This window comes from Argiope bruennichi, chromosome X2, assembly GCF_947563725.1.
Source record: "Argiope bruennichi chromosome X2, qqArgBrue1.1, whole genome shotgun sequence".
Classification (NCBI taxonomy): Eukaryota; Metazoa; Arthropoda; class Arachnida; order Araneae; family Araneidae; genus Argiope; species Argiope bruennichi.
The window spans coordinates 55,255,428-55,278,013 of record NC_079163.1 but is presented as its reverse complement, the minus strand read 5'-3'; the positions used below and the strand labels follow the sequence as shown (position 1 = coordinate 55,278,013).

Genomic DNA, 22,586 nt, shown 5'->3' with positions numbered 1-22,586 from the left:
AACATTTAGTGAAAACATCGATCAGACCAATATACATTTTTACTAAAGGAAAAACATGTTGTGAAATGAACACCCGTAATGGATAGTGAAGCTGTGAATATCAAAGCAATTGGAGGGATTCTGAAGAATCAGAAGAAAGAAGCAAATATTTATGCCATATTGATAATGAAACTCATGATAGTGAAATATTACCAATAAGGCGAAAACATACTAATCGTCTAATAAGTGATTCTAGTGAATATTCTGGAATCGTAGACGCATCATCAGAAAAATGGAAAGAAATAGATAATATGCCCGAAATAAAGAAATTTACTGGAGCACCTGGTGTAAACGCTCTGATGTTGGGAAAAGCAGGTGCTAATCCAAAGTCATTAGAGGTTTTTGACCAAGTGCTGAATATGAACTTACAAATTGCAATTATATCAATATTAATAATATAGTTTTAATTAACACTATGTAAGAATTATAAAATGAAGCGTTTTTTAAATAAAAATTAAATGGTTATTTCATGCACAATTTTTCATTATTAATTCTTAATGGAAGAGGTTAAATTTGATAAACCAAATCTGCAACAACCTTTTTTGTATCCATGGTTTTTGTTAGTGGTATTTATACTAGAACAAATTGTGATGATGAGATACGTGGTTTGTAATGTTAAATTTTTGTGATTTTCTTTTGTTTCAGGCAAATCTTTCTCCTCAACAAAGGAATCTTTTTCAACAACTACAGCAACAATATCAGCACATGCAACAGCATCAACAGCAGCAAAAAATAATGCAAAATCAAGTAATAATCTTTCATATGGAATTAAACCTTTATTTCTAGATGTATGCGAGTTCATGTGTACAGTAGTAAATGATGAGTAAAACGTTAATTAATATGAAATTGCATAATCATTTTTATGAACGTTATCAAGTTATACTAAAGATTTCTTATAATTATATAAATATTAAATAAATCTTATTAAATGGTGTTTGCATTAGTTACCTCGATCATTAACTAATATATTCATTCTTTACATAAACCTTTGCTCAAGAGTTTTTAAAAGTTGGATTTAGATTAGTATTGTTCCCTTTATTTCTGTAATATTTTATATCTTTGGTTCTTAAGCAAGATAGGCTTTTCATATTCAAACTAAGATTTTCTGATGGTGCTTTATCTTTCTCGGAGAATAAAAATCATCAGCAGACATTTAATTTTTAAAATTTTATGTAAATAAATTTTTAATTCATTTCTTGCCTTACACTATGAGTCATGGATAAAATAAATTGAATCATTAATATCCTTACTGCATTGCTGGTGAACTCTTTCTTAAGAGAAATTTTTCATAATAAATAAGATGACATAGTTCATGACTTCTGCATTTTTAAACCAACCAAGAGCTGTAATGGGGGGGGGCAGTAAAAAAATTCATTTAATAAAATGTGTTTTCAATCTATTTTTCGCCTCTGTCTTCCACTTGCGTAAACTATTTTCGATTAAAATTATATAATGTTTATGAGTCGCTTTTCTGTTGCAGTCGCCTCCGGGGCAATCATCTGTTCCTGTATCTACTACAGGGACACAAATTTTAAGTACTTCTGCATGTTCTGTTGCACGCAGTGGGTTTGCAAGTGGCTACATGTCACCAGATTCTACTGCTACTCAAGTTCGTCCTTCTCCTTCATTATTATCATTAGAAGGGAAAGTTGTGAATAGTTCTAATCCTCATAGTCAATCAAATCCGGCCAATTTACAGGCACGAACTGCATCTAATATGCCAACTTCTCAATCCTGCCAGGTTACCACTACAACAGGTACCCAAATGATAACAAAGCCTTTGCAATGCTCTAGTTCGCAAGTTCAACATATTCCTGGGTCGAGACAGATGTTGTCATCACAGGTAAATTTTAAAAATCTTTGTAATTTATTTGAATTTCATTCCTCAATAGTGTGTTTAAATTAGAGAACAATTTTAACATTATTCAACATTTAAATTCATTTTATATAAAGAAAACTGTTATCACATTTTTTTTAATATCGGAGATAATATAGTTTAAAGTATCCATTCAAGATAATTTGTAAATTTTCAGATGTGATAAAATTGGATAGTGAAAGCCAGACAACCTTGCACTTAACTACACACTAATTAGCTTATGAAGATGAAATAATGAAGATATGATATTTGGGCAAAAAGTATAAACTTATTAGGATGCTTGAAAATATCATTTACGAATTTTATATTGAAGTGTCATTTATTTCACGATATGCATAATTTATTATAATGTATCTCATATCATATATTCTTCTAAGATGTGATTTGTTAGATTTCTAATCAGCTGTGTGAAAAGATTTTAAATTGTAAAGAAAACTTAAAAGGATTTAGATCTAGTTTGCTGTGCATGGTAATGATATAGATGTGATGCATTAAAAAAATGTTGGGACATTAATATCAACCTTGCGTATGCAGTAACAAGGTCCAAATCCATTTAGATCTAGAAAAATATTTGTATGTTTATTGCTCTTTTGCTTATTGCAAAGATATTAAGAAATTCGTGGTTGGGGCCGAACTTTTCATATGCAACTTGAAACCTATGTGTATGTCATAATTTATAAATAGTTGTACCCGGCCACTCATTCATGTGGCTAAATATCATTAAATTGTAAGGGAAGGAAAAAGAAAATGCTGAATGATTAATTTTACAATGTATGTAGCTGTACAATCTTTTGTTGTTCCATCGTCTGTGCACATATAGGGATTATCTGGTTTATCGACTCCAGAACACTTAACATACGATTGTCCATGGGAGAAGAATTCATATCTAGATCTAAACCGTAAGATACATAAGATTAGCCTAGAGCTTTGTGATTGAAAGCGCCATTCGAATTGGTAATAACAATCTCTTAAATTGAAATGGCATATTTGTATCAGAGGAATGTGAAGAATGAGGACATCTTCACCATTGAAAGGACCTTTCAAGATTATTGCATCTATAACGTTGCTCTTTTGTGCAGCAAGCCACGACCGTTGCAAAGCTTTAATTGATAATTTTCTTGCCGATTTTGAATTGCATTATTGCAATGGAATCCTTGGCAGATAATGAATTCAGAAATTCTGTTGAATAATTAACCGCTTCATCTGTTTCCACAATAGTGTCGATGGACTTGTGACTGCCTCGATTTGAATGTTAAACTAAATAATATTCTTAAGTTCATAAATATCTTTGTTCCTTGTCGCAATAATAGCTCCTTCACTCAGCCGATCGTGATTCTTGTGATTGGTTTGAATATTGGAAAATACTTTTTCAACAGTCCTGCTTTCGTTGTCACTAAAACGTAGAAGTTATGAGGCAACGAAGTTCGTTCTGCAGTTTCCGTTCCCACTTTTTGTCAATTGATATGAGAATATCTCAGTTAATCGTTTTGCAGCGGAGCATGCGTATTTGTAGTTAATTACAACCTCTTTACGCATCGTCACAAAGTGGAGTACTTCAGAAAATAAATTATTCAACCTTTTATGTCAATCAAGGAATTGCAAGCATTGTTTACCGGAAATCTCCTTCAAGCAATATTCATGCGTTCCCAAATGATTTGATGTTTCTACGCAAATTTTGCCATGACTGATAAAGAGCCTTGTGCTAATTCTTTTTGCGCCATTGTGCATTATCCCAATCAATAAATTTTAATTTCTTCGATACTTTTCGCATGCTAGATACTTTGGAAATGTTGCATGTGGCGTTTCAGTGAATTACAAGTTTAATCTCAATTTCAAACCGGAGTGATTAGTTCTTCCAATTGACCGTCCTTCTGACATTCTGGTAACAAAGTCGCAGATATTCCGGAGCAAGGTTCATTTTGGTAAGAAATTGTGGCCAAAATCAATCTAATTAGAAATGTTTATCAGTTCCTCCTGGCACGTAAGATTTTTCCACCTCTTTCTTGATAATTTGCTTTATTTTGTCGTAAATGTATTTTTTGCTCAAGAGTTTGCTTAGGAATATTTGATTGCACATACGACAAAAGATCAACCGTGTTGTACTTGTTCAAAACGCATTTTTACCTCGAACAAAGCAGTGCCAGTAATAGCAGGATCAGTAATAGGATTCCCATTTGATTGAGAAATTTGCCCTCGAATTCTAAATGTAAATCACCGCTTCGTTGTAGATTTCTGCTGTGAAATCCATTTTCATACTTTTATTTTCCTTGCGTGTTTGACAAAAAATATCAAAGGATAAGAGCAGGTGGTCAATAAGATTGTAAACAGTGCAGGAGTTTGATTTGGATGTGACGTATTACACATGTTGTTATTAATGAATGCATCCCGTTGCCGGTCGTTTTCTAGTAAATTGAGAGCACTGCGGAAAAGGCATTTTATATCCGTTAACAATTCTCAATTCCCGGAAAGTTGTTGGATCGAGCATATATGTTAACAGCAATTGAAAGAAGCATTCATTTTGATTTGGGACCGGTGTACAATTTGCTTATCATAGATTTTATAAATATCCTAGATTGTCTGCTAACTCCCTACAATCGTTTGCGTCGTAGTAAAGGCAAATATAAAACAACCCACCGATTATCTACTTCGATACAACGATTTCGCATAGCTACGATTGCTAATTTACTGCCTCTTCTGCTGATCTTTTGTATAAATTATGTCCATGGTTTCCAGTAACTATGTTGGTTACTCATACTCGAGAGGTGCTTAGAGCATTTCTCCTATCATTCATGATAAAATTGGATACAGTGAACCGAAAGGTACATGGAATTGTATTTTTCGCCTCAATTTCATACAAATCTTTATCGACGGTTATCAGATCTTTATATGTCCATGTAGCAATCCTTTCTTTTGCCATTCTACTAAGAGCGCTAAATGAACACTAAAAAAAAAAAAAAAAAAAAAAATACACAGCTCAATTCCAACAAAATGGCACGCGAAATAATTAAATAGAAATTTTTGAAAATTCAATATAATAATACAATCGGATACACTGCAATGGAATCGTAAAAAAAAAAATTGGTACAGAGTGTGTTGCTTTTACCTTCAGATGGCGCTGTTTTATGCGACTCCATCTGTTGGATTCCATTATCAAAAACAGTAAAAAAGCATGTTTTTACTTGTTACAGGTGTGACATATATGTAATAAATATACTATAAAAACTCGACTGTATTCGAATGCAACGTTGTGTCAAAATTTCAAAACAATCGCTGAGGAACTTTTGAAAATTACCGATTACGAACAAGTGAACATTTGCATTTTTATTAATATAGATATAGATGAATATTCAGTTTTTAAAAATTTATAGCATAAAAGTCTTTATATTAAATTAACCAAGTGAATTTACTGACATCTTTCTATATACATTCATATATATTTTTTAATGAAATGCTGAATATCGTTATCTTATATTCCAGGTGTCAAGTACCACCCAACCATCAGTAGTGTTACATGACATATGCGATTCCATTAGTGATAAAGATCTTCAAATCTTATTATCTCAGAAGGACATTTCTTCTTCATTTGCTGAAGATCTTTTATTGCAGCTTTCTGGAGAATCTCACTCAAAATGCGCGAGTCAGAAAAAAAATGGATCACATTCTGAGGATACTACAGGACAAGAAACAAAAGATACTTTAGCATCTGATCGTGATGCCTTAAAAAGTTCAACTTCTTTTTCTACATCAGTGCAGAAGAGATCTACTTTTTCACAGGACCTCAAATCAGACTCTATTAAAGAGAAAGTTGAACATGAGGAATTTAAAAGTGAATTAGAATCACTCAGATTTAAAAGTGATTCAAATCTGTGTTCTCCGGCTTCATTATCTATAAATATGAGTTCATCTCAGCTTTTAGCCGCATGTAAAGGTTTGGAGAAAAACGGTGTCTCAAATACAAGTATTATATCTGAGCTTTGCCCACCTCCTTCTCCACCAGATCCACCTTATCCTCCTGCAAACAAAGATCAACTGTTACCTCCAACTCCCAGTGTATATGTAAGTAATTGTAATGAATTAAATATTTTGAATATCTGTAATTATTTGTCTTTGTCATTATATGATTTTGTTTGGCTTTGCATTGTTCATATTCTAAATATTTCTCAAGAGATTTTCGTTCCATCATATTATAAAATTAAGTTTCCATATGTTTTTGTAGCGCTCTACTGTAGCTTTTTTCTAAACTGCATAATTTCATAATATGCGTAATATTTAACAAAAGGGCTATCTTATATTTAATTTCGTCATTACTAAGAATCATTAAGTAGATTGCTTTCTTTTGTTGTGTAGAGATGCTTATTTCTTGAAAAGTATTCTTAGTTTTCCTGAATTTTCCATAAATTCACAGTGTTGCAATAGGAAAATACACAAATATTACCCAAATTGCTATGGGTGGAGAAGAACTTCAAGATAGTTTCTTTCAAATGGTTTGGCGATGGATTTAGAAATTTACTTAAAACTTTACACTTTATATGACACAGAAAATATTTGATATGAATTTTTAGTTTTTCTCATTAACTTTTAAATTTCTGTCTAACAAAGTCATTTTTGTGTTTAATGATATTGAAAAAAGTCTGTTGGGAATATGGTGTGTTTAAAAATCTATAAATGGCATTAGTATTATTAGTAAGTTGTATTTTCAATTTAAAATATTTTTCAGATGTCTTTCAATATTTGAATTATTTAGGAACAGAATTTCGACCAGCATTTTTTGCAAATTATCAAATTGATGCATTTTCTTTTATTTGTGATATGTATGTAGTGAATAATATATCTTAAATTGTGAGCTATTTTTTGTAATTAATGTTTAATGTGGAATTTTAATCCTAAGAATCTTTGTTCCTGTTAATTCCAAATTTTTAAGAGTCCAAAAATAACATGCTTAGAGAATTTTTTCTTTTAAATTTAAATATATTATTAATGTTGCAATTATTGGTGAGAATTGTACGAAGTTACGGAAGAGGTAATTATCAATTTCTTATTCTGAAAGATATTAAATCCTTTGTCATATCGATCAAGGAACGATATTCTAATTTGGCTAAAAATCTACTTATAATTAAAATAGGAATGCGAAAAATCAAACATTTAAGGGTGCTAACTTCAAAAGTCATTCCAGGTATTCACAGGGATTTATTCTGATCCATAATTACACACTTTTACAATGAAAACTTTATCGTTTGACTTTTTTTTAAGGTAACATTTTTGGTTGAATTATGTTTTTGGAAAAGTGCCATATTTTTCATTATTATTTAAAATTTTGTGATCGCATTGAATTACAATAATATAATAGGATAAGGCTTAAAATTAATTAATTTATAAAATATTTGAATTCATATTGTATGTTTATTCTAAGAATCTTGACAATTAATTGAACTTTTTTAAAACTTAGCAAAATATTTTAAAATTATGAACTTTGTATTAATAGTTGGAAAACAAGAAAGATGCATTTTCTCCTCAACTACAAGAATTCTGTTTGGCACATCCTATTGCTGTGATACGTGGTTTAACAAGCGTTTTGAAACTTGGTAAGTTTAATCATTAAAAGCATCATATATTAGAAATTTTTTTCCTTTGGTACAATTTCGATAGGAAATTTGATGATTTTAAAGCTAATTAAGAGTGAAGCTGTGATAGCTCATTGGGTCTCCCGATTTATGTGTATTATATATCCCACCCTTAAAAGTATTTCTACTTATTTAAGTTTTTAATCATTGTTATTTACGCCTTGACTAATGTGTATAAATGAAATGCTTTCTGGTAATAGAAACAAACTACGAAATCTCTTTTAATGGCTCTTTTTATTTTTGACTACGAAAGACGATTAGTAGAAGAGGTTAATATTTCTTTGTTAAAATCATGACCAGGAAATAATGCGGTCCTGAAAGGAAGGCGGAAAGATGGAGGGGGGGGGGATTTTGGAAGCTCATTCCGAACTTTTATAGCTTCTGAGATTAAATTAGCTATTATCGCATTTATTTCAAATGTGTGTAGACTGAATAAGGGAGAGAAAAATCTTGCAACTCAGAAAAAGTTAGAATTCATGGTAATTGAAAGTAATTTATATCAAAAACGTATTAAATTGAAAGTATATGTGCATAATAATTTCATTTTAATTGCATTTATGAAATTTTCTAAATTCTTAAATGAAAAATGCTTCAACTTCTCTGTTGCAATGTATTGCTATGCCTCTCGGACAGCAAAACACTAACTTTAATTATCTTAAACTGCTCCCAAGCCTTCTTTAGTTTCGGCTCCAGCGTAACGCTTAGAAATGGGAAGTCCTCTTTCTGACCTGTTAAAACGCTGCAAAATAGCTTTTCGCCACTTTTTCTTTTCTTTTTTTTCTTCTCATTATTAGTGTAGCTCCCCCGCGTTTCTCTTCAATGGTCATGGTTCGGACTCGCAGACAGTGATATCAAAAACCGTAATTAAGCTTCCACTTCTCTTGAATCACTTAAATTAACAATAAATGCAGTTATGACTTTTAATCAGAGATTTCAATTTCTTTCAAGACTACAGCACAATATCTATTTATTTTAATATATAATATATTTAATTTAATATATATGTAAATCTAGAAAGGGAATATATATGATTAAGATTTCTAATACAAATTAATGTTTAGGGTTATGAAATTGTAATAGCTTAATAAATCTAAATTTATAGTCTGTGTATTTTCTGCTGGTGGTTTCTGACCTTGAACCGCCTTTTGAAAATACAGACTATAAAACATTATTTTCAATAGTAAATTTCCTTATCAAATGGTCCACTACAAAGTGAACCAACTAGTAATAGTCTTGCAAATATTGAACTATAAATTCAGGAAATATATATTAGGAATAATACATTTCATTTGGTCTAAGTACACAATGACCTAGAAATATTTGGAAAAGAAACAGATGTTAAACCCACAATTAGTTTTTATTCTGATTACCTTAATCTTCTTCCTACAAGTGACAATTCTTCAAATGCATTATTAGACTTTGACATTCGAAGAAAGAAAGATTTGGGAAAATATTTGTTTAAAAAAAACGCTTAGTATAAAGAAGCTACCTTATTGGAGCAATAATATTTACATATACATTTTTTGAAATAATTACTTGCATCATAATAAAATTATAACCATTGATTGGGTAAACATTTTTTACTTTTTTTTTTTAATGTTTTTAGGTATTCTTATAACTTTTTAAGCTATTATTTTGAATTCTTGATATAATTTCGTATATTTTTACTGTGTATATTTGTGAACTAAATGTTTGATCTTGATGCATATTAAAATAATCTTTACTTTCATCGCATGATTTTTAGATAATATGCAAGTCGAACCTTATAATTTCACATCATATGATTAACTTAGTGTTTTTTACTTGTATAATTTTGTGTTTAAGGATTAGATTTAGCTTGTTCTTCAGTATGTTTTGTTATATTCTTATCATGCATACAATATATATCATTTTTATTCTTTGGAAAAACTGGAAGCATTTAAGCATTTTTTTTAATATATGAAACAGAACATTATAATATCAGACTACTGTTCAATTTAATTGTAAATTAAATAAATTATTAAAAATAAATTGTAAAGTATCAAAACAGTTGTAGCTTATAATCTTTGTTTAAATTTGATTCTAGAAACAATCTGTTTTCCAACTTGGAAATATTGCACATGCTTTTACTTGATGTTACATCTATATATAAAATGGTGGAAATAATGCTTTGCTTACGAAATCCCGTGATAATTATCAGTGCTATTTCTTCGTGTGTGAGGTGAATGGATGTTATTCATGGAAATGTAACATTGCACTTTGTAAATTAATAAAGATATTTTACCTCATTTTTTTATATTATGCAATATTAAATCTTTCCCATTGGTATGGTGTTTTGTTAAGAATATTTGTATCTTACAAAAGTGTATATTTTACTCTTTTACAGACCTTGGATTGTTTTCGACAAAAACTTTAGTTGAAGCTAACCCTGATCATACTATTGAAGTAAGAACACAATTAATGCAGTCGTCTGATGAAAATTGGGACGCAGAAAGGAGAAAGCAAGTCTGGCGATGTGAAAGTCATAGATCACATACTTCAATTGCGCGTTATGCTCAGTATCAAGCTTCTTCCTTCCAAGAGTCATTAAGGGTAAAATTTGAACCTTAACGTCTCTGTAGAACAATATGCATTTGTTTTTAACTTTATGAACTCGCTTAAAATTTTATCACCATGAAATTATAACCATAAAATATATCTCATGGTAATAAGTATTTTCATGTAGTTCATCTTGAGTGTTTTTCTGTATAGTTAAGACAAAAAATATTCTGTAAATGAAATTTGTCTTTTTAAGTTAATCATATGGGTGGAAACAAGGAATAAAGGATTTCCAGATTTAATAAATAAATAAATACAATCTGTTGAAATATCACAAATTTGCTGGCAAGAAAAGTTTTTCAATTAAAAGTAGTATGCGGTGCATTATTTAATCTCGACAAATTTCTAACCTTAGGGAAAAAAAAAAAGGGTTTCTCCTTAATTAAAAACTGTTTCTGCTTCTTGGGCCTTCAGGAAATCCTCTCAATTAATCATTATTCCTGAACCTTATATACAATATTTCTCATTGTACTGACAAAACTAATATCTGTGTCATCTGATCGTATAAGTTAATATTAATTTTCCAATTCTTATTCCTCCTCACCCTTTTCTTTTCTCTTAATTAACTTTCAATGTCTGTGCAAAACTTTTCTGATCTCCTAATTATTATGTTTTTTCAAATTTTCTTGACTCACTATATGTTAGATGTAAAATATCACTTTTTTGCAGCAAAATAAGGGAAGGGCCTTGACTTTCCTGTCTAATGTTTCTCACCGATGATTGTTTATCAGTTGGTAATTATTAATTTACAGCCTTTATGCTGCTGATTCAAATTTTAATGTTCCTTGGTCTATTTTTTTATAGGATGAACATGAAAAGATTGCTGGTGGGCAGGCTACACGAGAGTCTGACAGCGATTCTAATTCTTCAGTATCAAGGTAAATTAATGAAGAATGCTTTAATTTTATCCTTCTATTTCATTTAAACATTTTAATCTTTTTTTACATGTTTAATGATCTGCTTTTATATTTTTAATACAATCCTTGCAAAACAAAACAAGTATTAAAAAACATTTTCACTTTTTTGGCAAATAGGAGTAAAAAAGGAAGAAAAAATAGTTTTTTCAAAACTATTAAGTTCGGAACAAATGTAGATTTATCTGATGAAAGAAAATGGAGACCTCAACTTCAAGAACTCACTAAGTTGCCGACATTTGTAAGAGTATGTATTGTGTATATATCTTTTAGATAAAAAGTTTTTAATTTCTTTTTACTGTTATGAATTCCAGTCTTCAAATCAAATTGTATGTACATGTTGTATCAGTATGATGAAGTTTAAAATTCCATTTGATCTATATAATTCATCGATTCTGTTTAGTTCATGATTTTTCTTTTAATGTTTCTCATTGAGTTTCCCCCCCCCCCCATAGGTTGTATCTGCAGGCAATATGCTAAGTCATGTTGGGCATGTTATATTAGGGATGAATACTGTACAGTTGTATATGAAAGTTCCCGGGAGTCGGACACCTGGTCACCAAGAAAATAATAATTTTTGTTCTGTCAACATAAATATTGGCCCAGGGGACTGTGAATGGTTTGGAGTATCTGAACCATACTGGGGAGTTATCCATAATATGTGTGAAAGGTGTGTATGAATAATTTTCTGCAAGAAGTACAAATATATTATTTTTGATTTGTAGCTAAATATTTTTTTTATTATTAATCTAGGAATAGTTTAAACTTCCTGCATGGCTCATGGTGGCCAATTTTGGATGATTTATTTGCTGAAAATATACCTGTGTATCGCTTTTTGCAAAGACCAGGGGACTTGGTATGGGTCAACGCTGGTACAGTGCATTGGGTTCAGGCTGTGGTATGTACTATAAGTAATCCTTATAATGATACATTGATTTTAAGTTTATCATTCATGGCAAATCATCATTAATCCTACCTAATTATGCAGTTGTAATTATGAAATTTGATATATAGGTCTTTGAAAATGTATTTTTTAAAGAAATTTATTGAAAGGAAAAATTTAGAAACCTATTTCACACATGTAATATCTGTTTCATTATTTCCACTGTTGATGCTCTGTAATTTCTTTGTAATAAATATGTTGCATAAAGAATTATTTGGGTCAACATATAAAAACACTATTTTTCTGGAGAATTAAGATACTTATCGTTTATCAAAACAAAATAAATTTTTGCAGTTTCATTTTATTAAACAGAAAATGAATTTTGCTATCTGTTTGTAATTTTGATTTTGTGGTTATTTCAATCAAATGTTTTCAAAATACTTTAAAGTATATTATGTTCCTTTTTAGGGCTGGTGTAATAATATTGCCTGGAATGTTGGCCCATTGACTGCTAAACAATACCAGTTAGCAGTAGAACGTTATGAATGGAATAAACTTCAAAGCTACAAATCTATTGTTCCTATGGCTCATTTAACATGGAATCTAGCCCGTAATCTTAAACTCTCGGACAGAAAGCTTTTTGAGCAAATCAAGTAAGTAAACTGTTAAATGTAAATATGAGTATATTTAGTAAGTGCAATTAAATCGCCAATATATTAAACTTTTAAAAAGTAAGGTAATTAAGAAACCATGCAATTTTATTTCAATATGATTTATAAATGCTTTTCTTATAATTAAATTTATGCATTCGTGGTTCTGTTTGTAGGTACTGTCTTTTAAGGACACTTCGGCAATGTCAGATGACACTTGATTTCTTAAAGGAATTGAAAAAAGAAGTAAAGTGGCATGGCCGGGGGAAAAATGAAGCAGCACATTATTGCACAATTTGTGAGGTATGTGGTTCCATTCCAGAGGGTTTTTTTTATAATTAAGAGCATTTGAGGCACATTATTATATCATCATATGATAGTAATGTAATTGTTGTACCTCTATAAAAAGTTTTTTATTTCGACACAGATAATCCATTCTAAGCATGTAACTGACTTATCACCAGCTCCTTACTTTCTTTGAGTTTCTATAAGTGTGAAATGATAAGTACCATATAAGTAGCCCATGATGTAAAAACTGACTTAAATCCAAGTTATAACTGCTTAAGTTTTTAATTGCTAATGTATTCCAAAGAACATTGAGAAAAATATTAGTTGTTTTAATGAAAAGAGTTATTCTAAGTATGTGATTAAATATATAGTTTATGATGCAGAATTTTGAATGTAACGCTAAATTGAAACAGCTAATTAGTTTGAGTCAACAAATTTTATGAGATTGAAATTTACTGTTATCTTTAATGTAAATATCTGATTTATGTTTGAGAAATGAGAATTCAATGATAAACTTCAAAATATATAATTACTTTCTTTTAAAAATTTGAAAATGAAAAAAATATTTGATTTAATTGTTGTATATTACACAAATTCCCATTTCTATTCGATTTAGGTGGAGGTATTTAATATACTTTTCGTGAAAGAAGTTGACAAAAAACATTTAGTGCATTGCTTGGATTGTGCAAGAAAGTGCAGTCCTGTGCTGGAGGATTTCGTTATGTTAGAAGAATACACAATGGAGGATTTGATGGAGGTTTATGATAACTTCATTCTTCATCCCGTAAGTTAATTTAATTTGAATTTTATTAATAATAATAATAATAATTTGGATATTAAATATTGTGTTTTAAAGGCTTTATCAATTAGATTTCTTCTTAATATCTTAACTTTTGTAATATTTGTAATGTAATTTCTAATTGTTAAATTATGTTGTAGGTTCCCCATTCAAGTTCAACAATTTAAGGTGCCATTCCATTTATATGACTGTCCTAAAAGTGGTATTATGGATTGATGCATTTTAACCAACTTCACTGCCATTACACATTCATTCCCAATTACCGTTAATTTTCATGGAAATTGTTCTTGAGTAACCAACTCTTGTTATTTGATAAATATATAAAGAAACTATTGCACCGTTGCCTCCTGCATTTAAAGTTTTGTACAGTTCTTGGAATTTGTAAATTTCACTCTGTAACAACTGCACCCTGACATTAGCTTGCATAAAGTTCAGTGATACTGTACAGCTCTGTGAAAAAACTGTAGATAATTTCACTTGATGTATTGAGAGAAGTTAATATGTAAATAAGTTATTTTGCATCATCCTTGTTGATAGCAAAGTCTATGTGCATATAATGTAAGGTTGTATAGTTCTAACATCACAAAATGATGCTAATTCAGTAACATTTTTAATCATTTAACATTTTTTATTGAGATTGGAAGAACTGTGTAAAGATTTAAAACATGTTCCATGCTGAAACTGTTAAAGATTGGCTATGAATGCAATATGTCAATTTTTAATTTTGTAATTTTCAATGAAAGTGTAATAGTTTAATTGGAGTCAAAAAATGTGGCATTAATTTTTTGAATGTATGTGTGCTTGTTTCGCTCTAGTAGTTTGTTGTATGTGCTTTGAATTTGATGTATACAAAAATTTTACATTTTAATTTGAAATGTTATTATTGTGTTTCATGTTGGTTTTCATGGGATTGTGTTATTTTGTAACAAATTTAAAAATAACTTTTATTTATTTTATTCAATTTATAATTTCGGTACAAGTGTGAAGTAGCCTATTCCAACGAAATCAATTAAAATGTAAAAATGTATGTATGTATTTTTTTAAAAAAAATTGTTATTATAGAATATAAAGAAATTTAACGTTTCTTCAGCGTATTTGAAAATTTTTGTATTGTTGTAAAGATTAATATTGGTGGAAACTGTATTTCTTCTCAGCTATACTAATTAAAAATGCTTTTATTTTTATTTTAAAGTTTTGGAATTAGTCTTTAAAAAGCTTTCTCAAACAATATTAGTTTATTAAAGTATTAAAATACATAAATTTTTACAAAAAAGTGTTATTATAGAAATTTAATGTTTCGTCAGCATTTTTGAAAACTGTTGTATTATTTTTGATGATTAATAATGATGGGAATTATATTTCTCCTCATAAATGCAATGAAGCTTTTTTTTAATTCAATTTATAATTCTGACATTAATGTGAAACTGCCTTTTTCAACGAAATCAAATGTTTGAAGTGTAAAGATTTATGTATTTTAATAAAAATAATTTATTATAGAAAACATAGAAATTTAGTGTTTCATCAACTTCATTTGGAAATTGTGGTTTTAATATTTGTGGAAATTATATTTCTGCTCAGCTATGCAAATGAAACTTCTATATTTTTTATTCAATGTATAATTTTGGTAGCAATATGAAAAAGCCTTTTCCAACGAAATCAATTGTTTGATGTGTATCGATATATGTATTTTAACAGAAATAACTTGTTGTTATTATAGAATATAAAGAAATTTAACATTTCATTAGCATATTTGAAAATTTTTGTATTAGTATTAGAGATAAATATCGATGGAAATTATATTTCTGCTCAACTATGCAAATGATTTCAATATATATATTTTGTTCTGAGCATACATATTACCCAACATAAAAAAACTAAACCCCTTTATGTCAAGATATGCTTATGAATTCAACTTGTCTGAATATGTGTAAATTTAAATCAAGCCTTACAGAGGAAATACATTTTGCTGTTAAAAGTTGTTTTACATTTTATGTCAGTTTTGTTAAAATGCACTGTAAAAAGTTTAAAATTGCTTATTTTGTTATATAATGTGCATTAATATCTACATCTGCAAAGAAAATAAATTATTTTGAAATCAAAACTTTTGTGTGTAGTTTTGGCATGTAGGTGTTCTGAGTTTTGTAAGAAATGCTTAAACTGTTTTTCAATAATCTAGACAATATATTTGTACAGTAGCCTTCAATTATGCTATGTATACTAATATCTGTACATTGCTGAATTGTAAAAATGTTATGTATCATGTCAAAAGGATTATTGTAGATACGATTGATTGGCTGGTACAGATATTTAATTTAATTTTCGGAAAGATGAAAATGTGGTCTTGCTGTTTTCGGTTATGATCTAGTTGATGTTAAAGTCAGTTTGGTATAATGGCGTCACGAATCTGAGAACTATGTGTTACCATTATCATACACAAATTTAAACACCAAATACAGGTGTATTTGTGGACAGTTCTAGTCCACACATAATTTACTGCCAGGTAATTTATACACCATCTCTGTGTTCAATGCTAACTAACACTGCCAAGAAACCAAACATGTGATAACTACCAATTATGAATGAAAACAAAAACACTGATATTTTGTACAATTTACTGCCTTCACTTTTATTGAACAAATCTGTTCGATTCACTTTATTTTCATGTGCCAACAGCTGATAATAACCTATTCCATTCATGTTGTCCCTTTCTAGAACTTCAGTTATTTAATCCTGAAAATAAACTTAAATCATCCTGTTGATTGTTTAAGTTTCTCTATCTCAGGAACATTTTATTTGTAAATTGCATTTTGAATACCTCATATCACATTAGGAGCAGTGAATACTTGTTTCTTATTGTTTATATTGGTGTGTATATTTTTGTTTAGAATTTTGTGTTTATGCAGTTTTAACTTTTTTCTCTTTGTAAGGGTTGTCATTAAAAACTTGTTCAGTTGTAGTTTCTTTGATTTTTCCTTATTTTATTTATACAGTGATGTTTGTATTTATGAAATTGTGCCAGCAAGAATAAAAATTGTTTTAGGAATGCTTATCTTTACTAATTTTCAGATATTCTTAAATTTGATAAACATTTTTATAAAAGTTGAATTCTAAAAACACGTTTGCAATTAAATTAATACCAAATAAAACTGTTCAATGTATTAAATTTCTTTATCTTGATGAGACAAATCAACATTGAATCTCTTTAAAAGAAATAATGTCAATCAATTATTAATGGTTAAAATGCAGTGTTATTTAATATATTTCTATGATGAGATTCTCTTTTTGAATTATAAATCTTTCCTTTCATATTTATAGTCGCAATCAATTTTAACTGATGTTATACATCTATAAAATTTAAATTTTTAAATTCGGATTTGCAAAAGAACACATTTTTTCTTTACATGCAAGATGCCACTACCATATTAATTTTATTTTCTCTTTAGAAGAGGGAATAAAATTACATGTTAGTGACTACTTTCATGCAGACATTAAATCTGGGGTTGTAGACATTGTCAAAAAACAGAAGAAATATTTTTGCAATATATGCATCATTCTTGTTCAGATGCAGAATCGAAATTATCATACGAATACTTAAAATTGCATAGGAAATATTCTTCTACTTGTAATAAGGGTTTAGAAAATGAATTTAAATTCTTTTTTGTTGTTATCAAAAACAGTTATATTAATACAGGAATTGCAATTATAATTTTATATATCATTTTAAAAATTATAGAAATATATGTATATATTTAGCCGAAAAAAGGAGCAAGAAAACTAAATTCCGTTCTTGCAGTTAGACTGAAAGGAATGGAATACTTCCATTTTATTATGATGGATGGATGTTGGATTTTTATGGCGCAAGAGCCAAAACTGGCTATGTTGCGCCAAAACAAGTGTTATGTGTATATTACCATATGATTGTTAAACAAAACATTTCTTCAAGGTTAAAATACAAACAACGTTTTACACTTATAAAAAGAAATCTTAATAAGTTTAGAGGACAAAGGTCTTAAAATTATGACTCTCAGTTAAGGAAAAAATTCCAAGAAAATATTTAAAATCCCCCATTTTATTATGAATTTAGTTGTTTACTTAATTCTTTATTTTTTCAAATTTCTGTAATACCAATTCTTTAAGAGGAAAATATAAAATCTGATGGAACTTACCATTTGAAATAGGGTCTAAATAATTGATTTTATTGATATTTAGTATTCACTCTTATGATTCTCTTTAAATAACAATTAAGAATTAAACTTGCTCTGGAAAAATATGTATATTCCCGATATTTTTTTTATTTTTTTTTTCCTCATTATATTGATTTAGCGATATAATTATCCTGCCGAAAGATGGGGCAATTCTGCATTTTTAACTTCTGAAAAGTTTATATTCCTTGCCTTTGAAATTGATCACATAAAATATAATCTGAACTAGATAAAACAGTAAACTAAAGATGCAATGAAAAATATCATGCTATTATTCAATCATGCATGTTCACTTTCTCATATAGAAGAGTTGCTTATTTTATGCACTTAAAAAGAATTATCGCATATTTCGATCTCGAAATTTTCATAAGTATTCACGCGTTTTGACTTCCTATAATCAGTAAACACAACTCCAATAATATCTTTTTTTTTTTTTTTTTTTAACCCGTTGTGAACAAGAAAAGGCAATAAACTAGAAGAATAAAATTCGATTCACTTGATGCAGGCCTACCAATGGCAAGAAATATTTTTTTTTTTTTAAATACCTTTTCTATTTTATATTGTAAAACATATAGTGCTCTATATTTATGATGTTTTTCAACATACATATTGCTACTCATATTCAAAGAAAATCTAAACATTTTTAATTTACTTGTTTGCAAGTTTCCTCTCAATATATATTATTGGTAATGACGTTAATGCACTCACAGAGTCACTCTATTCAGTAAAAATAAATACATTCTTGGAAAATATTAGATGATGGGATTACATATATTTATGTGCAAGGTGACATACAGATATTTCAAGTGATAACGCAGTCACTTGAATAAATATTTAAAAAAAAAAATTACTTTAAACCTAATTTTTTCCATATGCAAATAAAACATTGTGCTAAGCATTTTATTGAAACAAATAGTCAAATTCATGCTAAAGTACGATAACTTGATTCAAAACGATTAGTGACAGCTAAAGAATAGTTTAAATTTATGCTCTATAATGAATAATTCGTCCATCAGATTCACAATGATTAAGTACTTTTACATTTTTTCACAAAAAGAACGAGTCCTATCAGCCATATGGGATTACCGTCACCTTAATGCCCAGACGATTCCTGATGGAAACCTTATTCTTAGAATAGATTTTCATCAAATATTAAAAGACACTATGATCTCTAAAATTGATTTGCTTCAAGCATATTTTCAAATTCCCATTACAGAAGAACAGAAATGTAAAACAGCTATCAAGAGACTTTTAGATTTGTATGAATTTAATGTAATAGGTTGAAAAAATAAACTTGGAACATTCCAACAATTTATCCATGAATCCTCGGAGGATTTTGTTTTTTCGTTATTTAGATAATAAAATTCACTTTATATTAGTTTTAGAAACATTGAATACTTTCAGCGTAGGAGTACATATTTTTAAATCTATATTAGATGTTCAAGAAATTGAGATTTTGGAATACTTAATTACATCTCAGAGTAGTCGCTATCTGCCAGAAAGAGTTCAAGCTATCAGTGACTACAGAAGACCCAAAAATATTCAAGACCTTAGGATTTTTCTCGAAATTCTTACTTTTTATAGTCGTCATTTAAAAGACGCAACGAAGAACTAAGTACTGCTGCATTAATATTTAAATAGGTGCAAGAAAGAAGGGAAATCTCCAATGGACTGAAAATCTGAAAAGTCCATGACTGACCTTGCAGAAGCGGAATTCTTGTCCTTTCTCAATTCTGAATTACCTTTGTCATAATTTACAGATGCTTCAGATACGGCAATAAGTTCAGTGTTGCAGCAACGTGAAAGCACTGTTCGGAAGATATTTGCATTTCATTCAAAAATGTTGAATGATACTCAGCAGAATTATTGTATATCTGTCAGAATTATTCGGAATTCTCTTTCAATTGAACATTTCACCCAATTAACTTCTTTCAATTTGGCTTAACAGTAATCTTTCAAATAAAAATTTTAAGCATTATCTTGAAGAAGGAATATTTACAAGCTATTCAGGGCATAAGCCCTTAATATTTACCTTTAATCAAAAACATGACAAAATAGTATCCAAATAAATTAGCCAAATTAATTATTTCTCTTAGTTTTCGACTAATATTAAATATATTGTAGATAGAAATAATATTATACCTCATACGTCATCCATGATTAATGAAGTTTTATCAATAGATAATGATAAAATAGTTAGTGAACAAATAGATAAAGAACTGAAAAGTTGGCAAACCACTACTTCCTTGAATTTAAAACAATATCCCCTACCTTCAGAGAAATATTTGCGGTACGAGATGTTAATTAGCAAAATTCAACCATATACTCCCCACGTTTTCCGTAGAAAAATCTTCCACCATATTCACTGTCACACCCAGGAATTAAATCGACTATAAAACTAATGATTTCAAAATTCATTTAGATTAACATTAAAAAATTGTACAATTGGGGATTTGAACATGTTTTCTAAGCCAAAAAGCTAAAATCAATCGGCATAATAAAACAAAATTGGATGAATAAGAAATATTACTAGGAAAGCTTTGCGCTATCTATATCGATCCTCCTTTTCCATCTAGAGGGAAAATTTACTGTCTAGCTTACATCGACAGATATTCTAATTGGATGGAAGTAATTCCGTAAGATAATATTTCAGCTGACTCTGTGGTAAAAACATTTTATACCAAATGAGTTGCAAGTTCTGGAACGCCAAATAGACTTATTACAGACGAGAAATTCAGTTTAAATGTTAAACGTTGCAAATTTGGTCAAAAAGCTGTGGTATTAAGCTCCAACATACGGAAGCCTACTATCTCTCATATAACAGCTAAATTAAACGCCTTCACAGAACATTATTACTCAACAATCTCTCTTGGATTGACACGCTATTCATAGAACCTTTGAGGTTGCAAACTGTTATTCAAGAAGATAATAATGATTCAATTGCACAATAATGTATAGCGAAGTCTAAGACTTCCTGAGGAGTTTCCAGACAGTATCAGAGAATTTCGCTTAAAATCCCTAGAAACAAATGGAAACTGTAGGACCAAGAAAGACCCGAAACAATCAGTGCATAACGACATGCGCTTCTTTCAACGTATAAACAGAGTGCAAAGTAATGCAGAATAGCTAAATAACGACATACGAAGGGAACAAAGTCTTTATTCGTATGAACTATCATGCCAATAGCATTAAATTAACTAAAACCTGATACAGAAACTCCACGTTTCATAAGATCGGAAATCGGAACACTGTTACTATCCATCATTACTACTACTCACTGTCTTTACTGTCATTTCAGTTACTGCTAATTCGGTTTTACCCATACTTCTATAACTAACATTACTCTCAAGTTCTCATCATTTCTCAGTTTTTTATATCATGGCCACATACATTATTTGAATATTGTGATACCGAATCAAATCTTTCTACCTGAAAAATAATATGATCAAATTAGTTTTGAACAAAAATAGCACTAAGTATTCTTCTAAACAAGAAAAGGGAATCTAATTATGTTGCCGACTTCACCTATTATATTTTCTTTGTCAGACTGTTTCATTTCAAGTAAGAAAGACAAAGGTGGGTAAAAAAAAGACATCATAAGGAATATATGAAGTCATATGCTATCATATTTCCCTCTCTTTTGGTGCCATGACTGAGTAAAAATTATTTCAAGATTTTGTTTCCATTCACATGCATTTATGAAACTGTTCCCAAATTTCAGTAAAATATTTTACTATATAATCTTTAAAATATGTGAAGGGATGCACTAGTTTTTTCGATAAACTTATAACTTATAAACGCCAAAGTAATAGACTTCAGACCAAAGTTATGCATACGATGAAATAATGTCTCACTTGGCAATGGCACCTAACCAATGGCATTTAATGACATCTTAAATGGTTGCCATTAAATGGCCTTTTCACATATGGCTATTTTTAAAGAATTTCATTTTATATTTTTAGAGATCCACTACGGGTGTAAAATCTCTTCAAGACAGCAAAAGTCTTTCACTTTACTAATAATTTTAAATCGGATCGAAATTTTATTTTAACATTAAGAATAAATGTTATGTATCTTTGAATATTTTAATTCGAAAATGATTTAGAAAATACTTTTAAAAAAAAACACGTTATTTTCACATCTTTGATTACACTTGAAACTGTTATTGAACTTCATCGTTTAAGTCATAGAAAAACAAGATCCACTCCGATTGTCAACAGCAATCGTAGCGGCTCCATTTACCTATAAAAGAAATTCATTTACATGAAACTTCTTTTATAGGTATATCATTCATCAACGAAAAGAGAATTAGAAAACAACAAACTTTCGATTTTCAGAAAATATAGACGGTATATAGAAGAAAATATAGAAGAAATGAAAACAGGGGTGGATAACAATCAGGAAACACTTTAAAAATAACTTTAATTACATGTTTGGTATGCCGAAATTTGTAGGTGGCGCTTTAATGTAATGGCACTCTTGACATAAGGTTCAGGTTTAGTTATATTAACGTCCCGTTTGAAGCAACACTAGGGCTATTTTGGGACGGATCTCGTAATTTTGAACCTCGGTCAGATGACGAGGACGACACCTGAGCTGGCACCCCCCTCTCCACACCACACCACACCAGCGGAAGGACGTTTGATCAGGACGGATTTAACGTGCAACAGACCCCCTTACACGACGGTTCTTCGATGGAATCGGGTCTCGAACTTGGAACCCTCCGGTTCCGAAGCC

At 29.5% G+C, this 22,586-nt stretch overlaps 1 protein-coding gene across 6 annotated transcripts in view; it reads left to right on the top strand.

Moving 5' to 3' along the window:
• Window positions 1–16,690, top strand: part of LOC129959951 (lysine-specific demethylase 6A-like) — a 177,141-nt gene extending 160,451 nt beyond the window's left edge. For all 6 annotated transcript variants that reach the window (XM_056072868.1, XM_056072867.1, XM_056072870.1 and 3 more), the window contains 13 exons: window positions 685–786; window positions 1,520–1,882; window positions 5,393–5,971; window positions 7,398–7,497; window positions 9,902–10,107; window positions 10,918–10,991; window positions 11,148–11,274; window positions 11,483–11,697; window positions 11,781–11,925; window positions 12,379–12,563; window positions 12,737–12,863; window positions 13,465–13,632; window positions 13,788–16,690. In XM_056072868.1, the coding sequence (XP_055928843.1) occupies window positions 685–786; window positions 1,520–1,882; window positions 5,393–5,971; window positions 7,398–7,497; window positions 9,902–10,107; window positions 10,918–10,991; window positions 11,148–11,274; window positions 11,483–11,697; window positions 11,781–11,925; window positions 12,379–12,563; window positions 12,737–12,863; window positions 13,465–13,632; window positions 13,788–13,814 (2,418 nt within the window). In that variant the 3' untranslated portion in view covers window positions 13,815–16,690. The remainder of the gene's footprint in view (window positions 1–684; window positions 787–1,519; window positions 1,883–5,392; window positions 5,972–7,397; window positions 7,498–9,901; window positions 10,108–10,917; window positions 10,992–11,147; window positions 11,275–11,482; window positions 11,698–11,780; window positions 11,926–12,378; window positions 12,564–12,736; window positions 12,864–13,464; window positions 13,633–13,787) is intronic.
• Window positions 16,691–22,586: the final 5,896 nt, after the last annotated feature.